Source organism: Heteronotia binoei, chromosome 15 (genome assembly GCF_032191835.1).
Source record: "Heteronotia binoei isolate CCM8104 ecotype False Entrance Well chromosome 15, APGP_CSIRO_Hbin_v1, whole genome shotgun sequence".
NCBI lineage: Eukaryota > Metazoa > Chordata > Lepidosauria > Squamata > Gekkonidae > Heteronotia > Heteronotia binoei.
In genome coordinates, this window is record NC_083237.1 from 23,687,583 (window position 1) to 23,704,123 (window position 16,541).

The 16,541-nt window shown below is 47.7% G+C and overlaps 1 protein-coding gene across 1 annotated transcript; it reads left to right on the forward strand.

Annotated features, from left to right (window-relative positions):
• The first annotated feature begins 1,580 nt into the window (after nucleotides 1-1,580).
• CORO1A (coronin 1A) lies at nucleotides 1,581-16,310 on the forward strand. The gene is made up of 11 exons (XM_060256767.1): nucleotides 1,581-1,720; nucleotides 2,774-2,976; nucleotides 7,487-7,609; nucleotides 8,178-8,307; nucleotides 8,796-8,980; nucleotides 9,761-9,880; nucleotides 10,981-11,085; nucleotides 12,665-12,810; nucleotides 12,921-12,978; nucleotides 15,122-15,337; nucleotides 15,467-16,310. The coding sequence occupies exons 2-11, from the start codon at nucleotides 2,779-2,781 to the stop codon at nucleotides 15,569-15,571; spliced, it is 1,386 nt and encodes a 461-aa protein (XP_060112750.1). The 5' UTR covers nucleotides 1,581-1,720; nucleotides 2,774-2,778; the 3' UTR covers nucleotides 15,572-16,310.
• Nucleotides 16,311-16,541: the final 231 nt, after the last annotated feature.

The window sequence follows — 16,541 nt, forward strand, 5'->3', positions numbered from 1 at the left end:
ATTATCCAGAAATTCTTCTGGTTTCCAAGTACTAAGCCTGCACTAAGTGCTACTCCCTTTCAGTCAGATTAGTAGTGGTAGTAGCCAATACTCCCTCTAAGTTGTGGAGCCTTGTGAGCAAAAATTCAACTTTGTGAGCTACTGGCATTAAAGTTGTGAGCTACTGCATAAATGAGTTTGCTCTGGGGCCATTTTTCCTGAGCTAAGGTAAAAAATGTGTTAGCCGGAGGCTAAAAAGTTGTGAGTTAGCTCACACTAACTCAGCGTAGAGGGAACACTGGTGGTAGCTGTCCCTCCATGCTTCTGATGTATTACAGAGCATACTGTCTGTGCATCTGGTGTGTTACACAGAGCATCCACTATAAGTAGAACAAAGTAGGAGTCAAACAAAGTAGGAGTCAAGTATCACCTTTCAGACCTACAAAGTTTTATTCAGAATGTAAGCTTTCATGTGTGCATGCACACTTCTTCAGATGAGGAATCAGGTACAGTGAGCGGAGCTACATACAGCTGGTAAGCAATGGTTTAGAATGCAAAATGGTACAAATTTAAAAGCCAATGACAGAATAGTAAAATTAACAAAATGAGCAAACTAGAAGTGTCTTTGTCCTGCGGAACTTAGAGTTAAAGTGGCACACATGCCACTACAGCTGCTTTTCAGCTTCTTTCTTGCTAAACGAGTCCACTTCTACAGAGCAGAAGTCCCCCCTAGACAGGACCTTTGGCAATGCCTCCAGGCTGTTTTCATTCCCCACTTCAGCTACCTGCACCTAAAAGCCTGTCTTTCTCTCTGCTCACTCCAAGCCTTGACAGGTGCATTCCCCACAGGGGACCATCCACAGCCATTAAAACAACCTTTAGCATTTCTTTTGTCAAAGCTCAGATGTTAATCTCTCCCTTACTACTTGAGGGCAAAGCCATGCAATAGACTCATTCACAGATCTCAGACAGCAAACTCACACTAAGAATCTGCAGTGCCATAAGGACCAGACATTGGGTGATGACTTAAACCTGTGATTCCATGGGATTCCACTGTCCCCAGGACTAAAATCTGAGGGCTTTTTCGAGCTCTTTAGGAATTCAGGCAAACAAGTTTCTCAGAGGTGAATGGATGAGGAAAGGAGATAAAGGTTTAGACGTGTACACAGCTAGTTTTAGGAACATAAAACAGTATCTAAAGTGCTCCAGATTATATCAGTTCTTGCAAACAATGCTAATGGCGAGCTAGAAATGCTCCACAGAAGACTTCTAGCAGAAAAGCTCTACATAATTGGGAAACCTGCAACCCTGCAGACTTTTTTTGGTTCAGCAAAATAATCTGTTTCAATCCATTTCAAACCAGAAAGCTTTTGAATTGTGCAGAAACCCATCTCTGGGCAGGAGCCAAAGAAATCTGTGCAACTTGGAAACTTGCTCCTCTGACAAATACAAGTGGCTCAAGAAGCCAGGCAATTATAATGATGGGACAACTATATATAACTATAATGGTGTGAAATAGATGAAAATTAGAGAAACGGGGTTTTTTGGGGGGTGGGGGGAGGCTGGCAGATGGAAGCACCAAGGAGAAAGATACAAGCAGAGATGCCACTTGCTGCACGCTGGCCCTTTAAGAGACCAACCCTCCCAGCTCTGACAGTTCCAGGGCGATGGCTCTGTTAAAAAGCTCTGAGCCGCTTGGTCTCCAATTCATTGTGTGGCACATCCGTTACAAAGGCTGCAGGTGAGAGCGCTGGGTGGGAGGATGGGGGGAGGAAGGACTTTGGGTTGGGAGGGAGGGGAAGCAGTGGAAAGTATGTGTGTGTGGGGGAGACCCTTGCTTGTGCAGCAAAGCGGGGTGGGGGGGGGCTCCAGGAATCATTTGATCATGCCTGTAGCACTTTCTAATGTGGAAAGCAATGCACAGTCCTGCTCTTCTTCGTCCTCTGCAGAACCCTGTGAGGTGGATCACACTATCAGTCCCATTGTAAAGACTGGGAAACTGAGGCACGAGGCAGACTTCCCTCAAGAAGGCTCACATGATGTCGTTTGGCTGATGCTTCAGATTTCATTGATTTGTTGTACTTGGAATCAAATTATAGCATGGCAAATCAGTGAAATCTGCAGCAAGTCAGTGAAATCCTGCAATTTAGTCTACCTCAGAGGATTGTTGCAAGGATAAAACAGGATCATCTTTTGTTCACCTCCCCCATCCTCTTTGGAAGGAAGTGAGGGATAAAATGTCTTGAATACTGCAATTTTACCTGTTCTGTGTGTGACCTGGAGTGGAATTTGTGCAATGTGTGGCTTGGCTGTTTTGCTTGAGCTATCCAAACAGTGACAGTCTGCAACCCTGGATGCGTTTACCAGACAGTAAAGTCTCACTGAACCCTGCAGGATTTACTTCTGAGTAAACACACTTGGGATCGGACTGGGTGGTGAACAAGGTTGCCTGCTCTCTGCTTGTGGAACTCTCTGCCAGTTGGCTATAAAACTAGTGGTGGACTAATTGGCCAGTTGGAGCCGCTGTGGGGGTGCAAATATGTATTCATTCACAGACAGATCTCCCATGCCAAGATCCTTGGTTCTTCTGAGGTAGTGTCACAATGAAAAGCAATGAACAAATTTGGGGGGGGGCATGCAACCAGACCTCCTGTATAGTCTAGGGCACAGTGGGCTGACCGAAGTTTCAAGCACATCAGCAGGTCTGAGGGGGTGAGCTGGGGCTGAGCTTTGGGCTTTTAATTTGGGATCGGTGCCCCCTACTAACAGCTGTTCTTTGGCAACTCTCGAGCAGGAACCATGAGCCGCAAAGTCGTGAGGTCCAGTAAATTCCGCCATGTTTATGGCCAGCCGGTCAAGGCCGACCAGTGTTATGACGACATCCGTGTTTCCCAGATGACCTGGGATGGGAATTTTTGCTCGGTCAACCCCAAATTCCTGGCCATCGTTGTTGAATCCAGTGGGGGAGGAGCCTTCTTGGTCTTGCCCTTGTCCAAGGTACGTAGAATCCCCCAAATGACCTCCTCGAAACTCTGAGTTGCTTCAGTCTTGACTCCTTGGTCCCCTCCCCCCCACCTGTAATTTATAGCACCATGTATAAATCTAACTTCAGTGCAATGTCTCCCCACCCTACTTCACATTTCCGGGGAGCGTAGCAATGGTGGTGGGTGGGAGGGACTGTGGAGTTGTGAAACTGCCGAAGCAACATATCTGTGACACTTTTTTTGCCTTAAATGGCCTGAAGTTTGAACCTGCTGCGGAAACAGGGCCCAGAGAAAGGGAAGTGGGTTTGGGGCAGGCTGAGGGGGAAGGAAATGTGGAGAGCGGTTGGTACACTTCCCAGCTCTCGCCCTGCTTTGCATCTGCCTGTCTCAAGTTCTCTTCTTACCCCTCTGCTGAGAAACCCAGGAGTCCTGGCTCTCTCTCTCAGACAGACCCTTTCTAGCCACATACAAACGAGTGCCAGCAAGTTGTTTTTTTGTGTAGGCTTTGCCCCCTTTCCACTTTCCCCCACAGAAGCCTACCAGGCTCTATTCCTGTCACAGAGGATCCAGAAGATGGCCTCCCAGACACCCCCTCAGCATCTCATAAGTAGACCCTGTTGCCCTTGCAACTGTCTGAGACATCTCAATTCCCTCCCCGCCCCTGCTGGTTCTTCAAACAGGGGCGTCATGCTCCCCAGAGGTTCAAAGAAGATCCCGTGTGGGTGAGGGTTGGGACAGGCGGCTAAGTTTAGGCTCTGGTGGAAGTATCTGGGTTTGCCCCCAGGATACCAGCATCTCATGACTCCAGCGTGATAGATCCAGGAGCGAGGGGAGGATTCACACTCCTCAGAGTGAGCTAAAGGCGAGGGGGAGGGAGGAAGAAGAGGCAGCAGCCCGTTGCAGTTGGCTGAAGTTTGTTTATTTCCTCCCACCGGGGTCCAAATCAGCTTACATTGTTCTCTTCTCCGTTTTTCTCCTCACAACAACCCTGTGAGGTAGGCTGCCAGTCAGAATAGATTGACAGAGGAAGGTCTGACTCAATCCAAGACAAGCATATTTGCATGTCTTAGGCCAGACTAGACACCTATCTTTAAAAAAAATTCTATGCTTTCTCCAAAGGATTAATGCTCCTCTTCCTCTGTTTTATCTTCACAACTCAGAGAGTGAGTGACTGGCTCAAGGGAGCTTCACAGATGAGGGGAGGATTTGAACCCACGTCCTCCCACTCATAATCTGATTCAGTGTGAGGGATTCAGGTGGGCAGCCGTGTTGGTCTGAAGCAGCAGAACAAAGTTTGAGTCCACAAAGTTTTACCCACAAAGTTTTATTCAAAATATGAGCTTTCCTGTGCACAAACAAAAGCAGCTCTTCCCCTATGTTGTTTATCCAGCTGGAAGTGGCTTTAAACTCATGTATTGGGGGAGGGGGGGATAAACACCCATACTGCACCTGTCCCCCCCCTTAAAGTAGCAGCACTGGAGTCCAGTCTGAGGCCCCAGTACTGTGGGTGTGTTAACTCTTCCCCTTTGTTATTTCCCAGAGCAGTAATGTCCCCTCCCCCTCAGCTACTTCAAACTCTGGAGGGAAAAATAAGAAAGTTCCCCCTAATTTGCCTGTCTCTTCTCCCTGCGTGGATTTAAAGCGGCTTATGGGTCCTATTTCTGACTGGAGAAAAGAAGAGAGCAGGGTGGAAGGAGCACTAACCACTATTCCCCATCGTAATGGCCCCAATCCAGATCCAGCTCACCTGCAGGCACATTTTAGGCCTGAATTATTTTGTTTATTTAGTAGGTTTATATTTCATCCTTTCCTGTAAACGAGCTCAAGGCGGATCACAACATATAATAGTAACAATAAAAACCTACAGATCAAAGTTAAAAACAGCACATTAAAATTAAACAGTAAAACAATAAATAAAATGCACCACTGGTGGAAAGGGCACAGCATATCAAGTAACTGGTTATAGGCCCACATTAAATGATGGTAATAGCAATAAGATAGCACTGCAGTAGGGCACAATGTCACCACAAGAGAGGCCAAATGATGCAATAATAGGACGTCCACTGCCTCAACCATAAGCCCAGCAGAACACCTCTGTCTTGCAGGCCCTACGAAATGGCAGTAGTTCAGCGAGCTGATTCCACCAGGCAGGGGCCAATCCAGCCAAGACAGAGATCCTGGGGCTCCAACCGTAGCATTCAAGTGTCATCTGCCTGTCTCCACATATCAGAATATATTGGTTGGGGTCTCCACCCTGGCTCCTGCATAACAGTCAAATGTGATCTAGTTCCTGTATACACAGGATGCCCAATTCAAATTGCAACTGTAGCACACACGGAGATGGGGCTTCAGTCCCCTCACCCTACCCCATTGTCCTGACTTGAAATGGTCCCAGGGGGCACTGTTTGGCCGGTCAGGAAACCCAGTGCTTCCCCAACATGGCTGGCAGAGCAGAAAGGGTGGCAGCATCCTCAGTCACATTGGGCTGCCAATATCACACTGTTGGGTGCACTCTTGTGTCTCTAACCAGAGCTTGGTGTGCAGAAATCCACAAGGAAAGCCTGCAGCTTAAAACGACTGCCTCCTCGTGTGATTCAGCTCAGGAAGAAACAATCTATACATTGAACAGCTAAAAATAAATATTCGCACTAACAATATCAGCCAATCGAGGAGCTGCTACAAGCAGAGGAGCTGGAAATCTGGCCACCCTACAGTTAACTCAGACTGTAAGAGCTGTGGTGTGGTTTCAAGACAGGGTGATGGTAGGAACCCTGGGAGAGGAGAAATGGTGGCTATGTGTGATTTCGCACAAAGGAACGGGAGTGCGCCACTGAGAAGGAAGATAATCAGGGGCTTTGCTGGTACTTCCTGTGAGGAGCACAAGAATTCTGACTGGCACCCAGCTTTGCCACAAGGAGTTCTTCTCCTTGGCTCTTTAACAAATGCTGTGGGTTTCTGCACATTATAGGGGGGGGAAAACAGTGCTCCCATCTGTGAAGTTTCAAGATGTGTGTCTGTGTGCTGCAAATGCAGTCTGCTTTGAATGGAGTGGAGATTCCAGCTCTAAAAAAAGAAACACCAATCTAGAAGAACATAGAGGGCCCAACCAAGATAAGAGTGCAGTGGAGCTGGGTCCTTTCCTGGCATGTGCCATGTTTTAGTCTGGCCTTGCACATCATCCGCCAACACTGGACACTTCAGGAGACAGTTTCTGTTGGTTGTGCAGCTGGTGGAGGCACTGGAGGCTTGTCAGAGAGTGATGATGGGTATTCTGCCTGTGAGACACCCAGGCTATTGTAGGAGACCTGAGATCCAGAATTCTTCCTTCCAGCTTCAGAGGGGAACTGTGTTGGTCTGCAGTAAAATAGTTAGTTTTGAGCCTGGTAGCACCTTTGAGATCAAGAGGGTTTTTAGGGTATGAGCTTTTGAGAGTCAACACTCAAGATGTCTAAGAGAAGCTTGACTCTTCCTGAAAATCTTGTTGGTCTATAAGGTGCTACTGGACTTGAATCTAACTGTTCTTTCAAGCTGCTTGTGTGTGCAAATGACAGAGAGAGAGATCGGGGAGAAGAGAGTGGATGTTTCTGTACCTTTAAGCTTGGACAGCACCTTACATTACGGCACTGCTTGTGCTTCTCTAATGTGGCCAGGAGGGGTCACCTCAGCTAACCTGCAAAAGTTCCCCAGCTTTTCAGGGTCCACCATTGAATGTAGGGACAGGTTTCTTCTTTTTTTTTTTAAGAAGTTGGGTACACCTGAAAAGCTGGGTAGCTGGCTGCAGGTTGACTCAGCCTTCCATCCTTCCGAGGTCGGTAAAATGAGTGCCCAGACTGCTGGGGGGGGGGGGAAGTGTAGATGACTGGGGAAGGCAATGGCAAACCACCCCGTAAAAAGTCTACCACGAAAACATCGTGAAAGTAACCTCACCCCAGAGTTGGAAACGACTGGTGCTTGCACAGGAGACTACCTTTACCTTTTTTACACCTGGAGAATGTCCTGGATAGCCCAGGCTACCTTGTCAGATCTTGAAAGCTAATCAAGGTCAGCCCTGGCCAATACTCCCTCTAAGCTGCGGAGTCTTGTGAGCAAAAATTCTTTGTGAGCTAGGGCATAAATTAGTTTGCTCTGGGGCCATTTTTCCTGAGCTAAGATATCTGTCTAAGAGAACTCCACAACACAACATAGTAGGATGGCGGCTCTCAGTGCTATCCTACTAAAACTGAGCTAGCTTGCACTAATTCAGCTTAGAGGGAACACCGGCCCTAGCTAATATTTGGATGGGAGACTACCAAGGAAGTTCAGGGTTGCAATGCAGAGGCAGGCAATGGCAACCACCTCTGAACATCTCTTGCCCTGAAACACCCCACCCCTCTGATTATGGGGTTGGCATACTGTGACTTGACGGCATTTTCCACCACCAAATGAAATGCACCTTCAGGCTGTGGGGGTAAGTTCTGTGTTGTGCAAAAACTTCCATGCTTCTGGAAAGATATACTTTTCTCTCCATCTTCATGTCCTTGCAGACGGGCCGCCTGGAAAAGTCCTATCCTGTGGTCTCGGGGCACACGGCCCCAGTGTTGGACGTGGAGTGGTGCCCCCACAACGACCATGTCATTGCCAGTGGATCCGAGGACTGCAGCATTATGGTGAGTGAGTCAATGGAGAGGAGAGGAGAGGAGCAGAGTGACATAGGCTGTGGGGGAGGGGAGAAGAAGCGTGGCTTGAGATGAAGTGGGCGTGGCTTCTGTGAGAAAGAGCTGGCCTTGGAAAAGTAGGCGGAGCTTGGAGATAGATGATCAGAGGAATGGGGTGGGGAAAACCACAACACAGTAGGATGGTGGTGGGAAAAGTATGGGGACTTGAAGGGACAGTAGATTCCAAATGGGGGGATCTTACTGGTACTGAAAGGGAGAGTTCACTCACAGTCTGAGAAGGGCGGCTCTCAGGCAGTTTTCTGTCCCAAGGCCCTGCCCATTACAGACTGAGGCACACACTGCAATTCCTCACAATGTCACTGAGGATGGGTGGGAGCGATCCAAGCGTTGCATCCCAGAATCCTCTGCAACATCCAGGGGATGCTGTCTATTTATCCACCTACTATCAGCTGCAGGAGTTGCTTGTGGAGCTGGGCCGGGAGTAAGTAAATAAGGTGAGGCAAAGTCCTTGAACTGTTCTGCCACAGCTGCCCTCCACATTGCCTTCTCTTGTTCTCAGGTCTGGGCAGTGCCCGAAGCTGGCCTTGTACGATCCTTAAATGAACCTTTGGTGACCCTTGAAGGCCATTCCAAGCGGGTAGGGATTGTCACATGGCACCCAACAGTACAGAATCTTCTGCTTAGTGCAGGTAAGGGGCAACAGGTATGGCTAGCTGCAGAAGGCCAAATACTGAACCTGACCAAAGCTCCCCTCTCAGATCTATGAAACATAAGAACATAAGAGAAGCCATGTTGGATCAGGCCAATGGCCCATCTAGTCCAACACTCTGTGTCACACAGTGGCCAAAAAAACCCCCAAGTGCCATCAGGATGTTTACAAGTGGGGCTAGAAGCCCTTCCACTTTGTCCTTCCGTAAGCACCAAGAATACAGAGCATCAGTGCCCCAGATAGTTCCAACAATATGCTGTGGCTAATAGGCACTGATGGACCTGTGCTCCATATTTTATTCAATCCCCTCTTGAAGCTGGCTATGCTTGTAGCTGCCACCACCTCCTGTGGCAGTGAATTCCACATGTTAATCATCCTTTGGGTGAAGAAATACTTCCTTTTATCCATTCTAATCTGTGGATTTTCGAGCTGTCCTCGTTCATCTCGGGGGCCTTGCTTTCTCTACAGGCTGTGACAATGTAGTGACTGTCTGGGATGTTGGAGTCGGGCAGGCGTCAATCTCGTTGGAAGACCTGCACCCGGATGCCATCTACAGCACGGTTTGGAACCGGGACGGATCTCTGCTCTGCACGGCCTGCCGGGACAAGCATGTCCGGCTGTTTGACCCACGGGCAGGGGGCAAAGTTGCCAATGTAAGTGTAACTTGCAAGCTTCATCTGGCAGTGCCACAGAGTGCAGATCTGGACCAGTGGGGGAGAGTGGAGGAGAATATACCACTAGTTGCCTGGCTGAATCAGCCTGCACATCTATCTGAGCCAGCATTTGAACTTCAACATGGGCCACGATGAGACATTTTAACTTCACTTATACCCCACTTTGCTTTTGAATGAAAGCCCAAAGTGGTTTACATCCTTCTCCTCTCTGTTTTATTCTCACAACAACCCTGTGGGGTAGGTTAGGCTGAAGGTGTGTGGCCAGCCCAAGGTCACCCAGTGAGCTTCTATGGCAGAGCTGGGGTTTACAGCGGGATCTCCATTTGGCTCTTCATTTCACATCAGGGTGTGATGAAACTCATAATCCCTCCTTGCTTAGCACAAGCATCTGAGTATCAGAGGAAGACAGGCTCCGCAATGGAAAGTTTCAATCTGAGCAGTCATGGTTTGAAGCCATTTGTAACCAACTCATCCATGAATCTGTCACATTATTTTTTAAAAAACACAAACACCTGGTCGTGACAACATCATTTGATGTTGTTCCACCATTTGTCCTGTACTATCTGGTACAGCTGGATAGCTTCCAAGCCCTTAATGTTTCAGAGAAAGAGGGAGAGATGGAAATCCAGAGAATGATCCGGTATGGGGAAGAGAAATGGGCTGATCACTCCCCCCACCACAGTGCGTAGGGGTTTACAGCAGCACACCCAGCTGGAGTGGATGCAATTTATATTCACACCACTTCTGTCTCATCAACAGGAGCTGCCACGTGCCCACGAGGGTTCCCGTCCTGTCCGGGCAGTTGCGGTGAATGATGGAAAACTGCTGACCACCGGCTTCAGCCGTATGAGTGAGCGACAGGTGGCTCTGTGGGACCCGGTGAGGGGAAAAAATGAGAATGATATTTAAGCTATGTAGAGATGAGCCTTAACAGGAGTGACTTCTGTCCTGGCAGCTGGAGTGAGGCAATGCCTTTTGAAAAGATGGGATTCTGAGAGAGGAAGAGACAGAAAAGAAGGCAGCATAAGCACGTGGCTGGAACATACATTTGCTCACGCTGCTGCATAAAAAGGAAACCACTTTTAAATAAAAGAGATACAGGCATTATGGGGCAACCGGCAACCTGACATCAGCAGTCACATCATGGACACTGAACCTGCTGGTCTCTGTGATAGACACAAGCAGGATCTTTGACAAGAATGTAGTAACAACAGCAGAGTGTGTATGTGTAGGAGGGAGGATCTGGTTTTAATAGCACTTAATAGTTATAGAGTACTTTAGAGCATTCCGTGTACTATACAGTCATAATTTTAGCTATTCCTACAATAATTCTGAGGAGCCCCACAGCGCAGAGTGGTAAAGCTGCAGTACTGCAGTTCTATGCTCTGCTCACAACCTGAATTCAATCCCGGTGGAAGCTGGATTCAGGTAGCTGGCTCAAGGTTGACTCAGCCTTCCATCCTTCGAAGGTTGGTAAAATGAGTACCCAGCTTGCTGGGGGGAAAGTGTAGATGACTGGGGAAGGCAATGGCAAACCACCCCATAAAAGTCTGCTGTGAAAACGTGAAAGCAGTGTCACCCCAGAGTCGGAAACGACTGGTGCTTGTACAGGGGACTACCTTTTTTTTTTTTAATACAATAATTCTGCATTGGGAAGGGGGAGACAATCCTTGTCTTGCTGTGGGGCGGTAGACAGGCTGTTCCTGAGACCAACTTGCCTGTGGCCACCGAATGAGTTCATGGCATTTGTATCCAGGGGCTTCTGCATCAAAGCTTGTGGCTCTGGCCCAGCAAACTGTCCTTTGAGCAACATCAGAATCACTGGATCCAGCAACTGCAAAGGAGGACATTTGAATGTCCTGCAAAAACAGAACCATCTCTTCAGTCTCAAATTAGACTTTTGGACCCCCAGCTCCTCTGCTTGGAGCCTTTGCCCCAATCCACTTTTGCATTTAACTCCCCTTCTCTTTGCCCCACAGAGGAATCCTGAGGAGCCGTTGACCCTCCAGGAGCTGGACACAAGCAGTGGGGTTCTGCTGCCTTACTATGATCCAGACACCAATGTGGTTTACCTGACTGGCAAGGTAAAGGGGGCCGTGGTTTAGCAGCAGAGGTTAGCTTGGCATATGGGAGGTCCCAGGTTCAGTCCCTGCCATCTCCACTTAAAAGGGTCTGGGAGTAAGTCAGGGATTTGCAACCTATTTGAGCCTGCAGAAGCATTTGTAATTTTGACACAGCATGGTGGGTGTGGCCCTGATGGCCCAGGTGAGTCTGATCTTGTTTCCAAAAGCAAAGCAGAGTTGGTCCTGGCTAGTATTTGGATGAGAGACCTCCAAGGAATACCAGTGTCGTGATGCCGAGGCAGACAAACCACCTCTGAATGTCTCTTGCTTTGAAAACCCTTCAGGGTCACTGTAAGTCAGCTGTGACTTGATGCCAAACCCCCCACCCCACCCCCCCAAAAAAACCCTGGTGGGCTGCCATAGAATGGCTGCTGTAGGCAATGCTCCCTCTAAGCAGTGGAGCCTTGTGAGCAAAAATTTTGCTTTGTGAGCTACTGGCATCAAAGTTGTGAGCTACTGCATAGTTTGCTCTGGGGCCATTTTTCCTGAGCTAAGGCAAAAATGTGTGAGCTGAACGCTAAAAAACTGTGAGCTAGCTCACACTAACTCAGCTTAGAGGGAACATTGCCTTCAGGAGACAAAACCAGTCACAAAATGATTGCTACAACTTAATTTCAGTGACACAGTGTAAATCCTTGTGCTGTGGTAGCAGCTGTTGCCAAAGCCAAAAAAACCTCTGCATAGTCAATTAAATCTCCAGTACCCAATCAGAAGCCTTGCTGGGCAAAAGCCCTACCTGGTCCCACCCACTCCCTAAAAACAGAAGGTGCCAGTAAAGGGCACAACACTGGGGACCCCTGTCTTAGGTGATATGAAACGTCTACCTGACATTCTGCAGAGCTGCTGCCATCTGAGTAGACTACACCGATACTGATGGACCAGTGGTCTGATTCAATGAAAGGCAGCTTCATGTGTTCAAGAGATCTGGACCAGTGGTGGGATTTGGTCTGGGAAAAGATTGTTGGAACAGCTGGTAAAGATTTCACTCAAATGTGCAGCAGCAGGTTGGGGTTATACTAAACAGGGGAGGCAGCAGGCAGGGATCCTGAAACTGACATCTCAGTAAGGGATGGGGGACCAGAAAAAGACACTGGATATAAATAAACCCAACTGCAATGCTTTGGTGGAGAAAGAAAAAGCCCAGCATCCTCTGGTGAATCTTTTCTAAGCCTATCTCAGACTACAGGGATAAGAAGAAGACGACTGCAGATTTATACCCCGCCCTTCTCTCTGAATCAGAGTGGCTTACAATCTTCTTTATCTTCTTCCCCAACAACAGAAAACCCTGAGGTGGGCAGGGCTTGGAGAGCTCTCACAGAATCTGCCCTTTCAAGGACAGCTCTGCGAGAGCTATGGCTGACTCAAGGCCATTCCAGCAGCTGCAAGTGGAGGAGTGGGGAATCAAACCCAGTTCTCCCAGATAAGAGTCTGCGCACTTAACCACTACACCAAACTGGCTCCCAAAAGGGCTTTTCAAACAGCAAAGCCTTAGACCAGGGAAGAAGAATCAACCCTCCGAATGTCCTTCCCTCCTCTGCAGGGTGACAGCAGCATCCGCTATTTTGAGGTCACAGGAGAGGCTCCCTTTGTGCACTATCTGTCCATGTTCAGCTCCAAGGACTCACAACGAGGCGGGGGGTGGATGCCCAAGCGTGGGCTGGATGTCAGCAAGTGTGAGATCGCTAGGTATGATCTGGGGCAGGGAGAAACACCTGTACCTCTGGGCTTCCAAGAAACTTCCTCCTCCCCCTCCCCGGAAACGACCCTTCCTCAAATGATATTCTCATCCCTTACAGGTTTTACAAGCTCCATGAGAGGAAATGTGAGCCCATTGCTATGACTGTGCCTCGGAAAGTAAGTCAAGATTCTTGCATTCTTTCTAGACAGATGGGAGGGAGAAGCAGGCAGGCAATACAGCAAACTATGCTAGTGTAGTATAACAAAAAAGCCCACAATTCAAGGCACTCATAAGTTCAAAATAACTACCTGGAGAGGAGTCTCTATCTGTTTCATTTCTGCATAACTGAATGCTCTGGGCCCGCCTCCTTCCTGGCGCCTCCCTTCCCCATTGGGAACCCATTATGTCATTCCCCTTGCAATAACTCTGCAAAGTAGGTTTAGGCTGTGTATGTGACTGGCTCAAGGTCACCAAGCAAGTTTCCATGGCAGAATGGAGAATTCAAACCTGACTTTCCTGGATTGGTTTTTTTTGGTACTGACATACTCAAATAAGGGATATTGGCTGTTTATCTTATTACATATACTAACCCATCTTCCACTATATTTTAATGTTTTCTTTTTTTCTAATGGCAAATGAGAATGATATTTAAACCTCTTGAGAAACTAATGCCCTCTATATAAACCCAGAACTAACAACAAACTCTTATTTATGGCACTTCACACCTATGACATCAATCTGCTTTTTTATCACCCTCCATTGTTGTTTCAGCCCAGTTAACAACACTAACAAACACAGACCCCAATTTGTGATTCTTTTAATCTGCTAAAAACTTTTCCATGACTCTACATACTCACTGCCCACTTTCTCTATATTTAGGACTGCTTGCCATTCCAATTTTGTCGGATGAAGTCTGCTTAGAGCACATGAAAGCTTACATTCTGAATAAAACTTAATTGGTCTTAATGGTGCAACTTTACTGCTTGTTCTATTGCTTCAGACCAACACAGCTGCCCATTTTGATCTATTATACCACACTGTCCCTCTAGCTGCCTTGGGAAAGGATGCCGCCAGAAAAATAGCTCATGTAGAAATATAGTGTGGACTGCTCTGAGGTAGCAGGTCTTGCTCCTAATTATTTTGAAAGTAAGCCTTGGCTGTTAGCTGCACCTCTAGGTTTAATTTTTTTTTTTTTTTTAAAGTGTAATCCCACTCTCAGCAGGCTGAGAAAACAGTGACTTGGGAGGGTTGTGGAACAGGGGTGAGATGGGGAAAGAAGATTACAGGGATCCAGGATTCCTGGTTGGTTGGGACCAGTGCATTTTAGAAGTACCAAGAACATTAAAAGGTACTAGGAAATTAAACAGAATTCTTTAGCAAGAAAGTGGAGCATAGCTGGAACACCTAGCACCTGCAGGGAGACAGCAGGTTATGGAGATAGATGGGTAGCCATGTTAGTCTAAAAGAGCAAGAATCTAGTAGCACCTTAAAAGCAGGGCAGGAGCTTTCGTGAGTCTCTGCTCACTTCTTCGGATACAGCAGGTGAAGCAAAGAGCTGGGTGGAGAGGAGCAGATTCTCCTGCACTGGTGGAACTGTTCCTTTTGCACAAGTGTCAGACAGAGGGAAGATGCACTTTGGACTTGCATTTGAATCTCATTTACTACTGGCTAACTTTAAACAGGGGGACCCGCCTCTTGTGTATCTGGGAAGGCCATTCAGATATGGCTTCCTTTGTGATACAGTGCCCATCTGTAAGGGACATTTTGTGAATTACTTTGAAGGTCCCTTTCAAATAGAGAAGAATATTTAACATGGAACAGTCATCTCACTTTTCTGGGGGGAGCCATGGCTGCTGAAATCCCAACTTTCACATAACAGAGCAAAAAAACACTCACTTTATCCCTGATACTACTCTGTGCTGAAGCTTTTTCCTTCCCCGTTCTCAATCCAGAGAGACTATTCAGAAAGTTCTGGGAGTAGAGACGCCCAGCAGGACTACACTTTTAAAGTTTTGGAGCAGGGGAAATACCTTGGAGCAGGGGAAGGACCGTGGCTCAGTGGTAGAGCATCTGCTTGGGAAGCAGAAGGTCCCAGGTTCAATCCCTGGCATCTCCAACTAAAAACGGTCCAGGCAAATAGGCATGAAAAACCTCAGCTTGAGACCCTGGAGAGCCACTGCCAGTCTGAGTAGACAATACTGACTTTGATGGACCAAGGGTCTGATTCAGTAGAAGGCATCTTCATATGTTCCATTTCCTTTCACTCTATGGAAAGGAGCTCTTTTTTGTCTTTTTGACCCATCTCTATTTCGCCTGCAGTCAGACCTGTTCCAAGAGGATCTGTACCCTGACACGGCTGGCCCGGACTCTGCCCTCACAGCAGAAGAATGGCTTTCAGGGAAGAACGCCGACCCCATCCTCATATCACTCAAGGATGGCTACACTCCTCAGAAGACCAGAGAGTTCAAGGTCAACAAGAACCTCCTGGAAGGACCAAAGAGAAGCCAAGTGTCCCAGGAAAGGGAACAAAAAGGGGTAAGGAAGGAGAGACCCAGAGGTATTAAGGGTCACCTGCACCGTGTGGAGCACTGAGATGAGAATATAGATTGGGGAGGAAGAGGTATCGTGCGTCACAATTGAAGTTTATCCTATGACCTCTCGTAGGGTTCCGCTTTAGAGCAGCTCTCCGAGGATCTGAAGCGGCTGCAAGCCACCGTCTCCGAACAGGAACGGCGCATCTTGGAACTGGAGCATCTTGTGAAGAAATAGGAAATCCTGGGCTGTCTGGATCCCCAATCAATCTGTTTCCCCATCTGTCACACCGGACTTGATTTCAGCAGTCTTTTTGAAGCCCTCCAGTCTTTCATGGGTGGATCCTCAGGGCATTATTAAGCTCCACCCACCCCTTCCAAAACTCAGGGCAGAAAGGGATCTGCCAGGGCTGTTCCCTACCACAGCTTGCCCGTCACAGGCTTGACATGTGCTGTGTAAATGCCTAACTTTCCACAAGGAGGCAGTAAGTGGACCTGCTGGCTACACTTCTGGGAAGTTAAAGGCAGCCTTCTCAAATTCTGTAGCCCTTCCCCTTCAGAGGCTATTGACTCTCCCAGAGGGTAGGAAGGATGCCTGCTTTCTCCCTTGCCATTTTCCCCCAGCAAAGGACTCCCTTCTCCAGAAGCTAAGCAGGAACAATCAGAGGATCATCCTCTTCATTTGGACTTCGGAGCGCAGGGATTGCATTCTGGCAATTAAACCGATGGCTCAGTTTAAAAAACCCGCCCAAAACTCTGGTAAGCTAAAACTATGCCCTTAACTATGTAGCTGATTTTGGATTTTTTTTTAAAAAAGCAAATAAATACTTTTATTTTAAAAGCCCTGCAGCTGGCAAAGCCCTTTTTAAAAAGCAACATTCTGTGCCCCCGGTGTGAGAGGAGGAATGCCTCTTCCATGATGCCTACTGCAATAAAATATGTGCATCATCTCAAAATAAAACAACTTTTTCCTTGTAGAGCTATGTGGGTTTTTTTTAATAATTTGCACATTTATGCAGATGGATTAAAAATCTGACTACAGTTTCTTTAAGTGACAGCCCTCAGTTTGGCTCTTATCACAGTGACAGCTGGGTGTTTACATTTGCAGCCTTCTGCAGAGGACTTTGAAGCAGGACAGATGACAGACCACCACTGTCAGCAGGGTTTTTTCCATACCCAAAGGCCAATCCAGGGGTGCCTGGTCCGTA

Excerpts from the sequence above, each read along its gene's own strand:
- CORO1A (XM_060256767.1), top strand. The coding sequence starts at position 2,779 with ATGAGCCGCAAAGTCGTGAGGTCCAGTAAATTCCGCCATGTTTATGGC. Across the intron at positions 11,086-12,664 it reads TGGTTTACCTGACTGGCAAG|GGTGACAGCAGCATCCGCTA; the intron begins GTAAAGGGGGCC and ends CCTCCTCTGCAG. Across the intron at positions 15,338-15,466 it reads AGGAAAGGGAACAAAAAGGG|GGTTCCGCTTTAGAGCAGCT; the intron begins GTAAGGAAGGAG and ends GACCTCTCGTAG.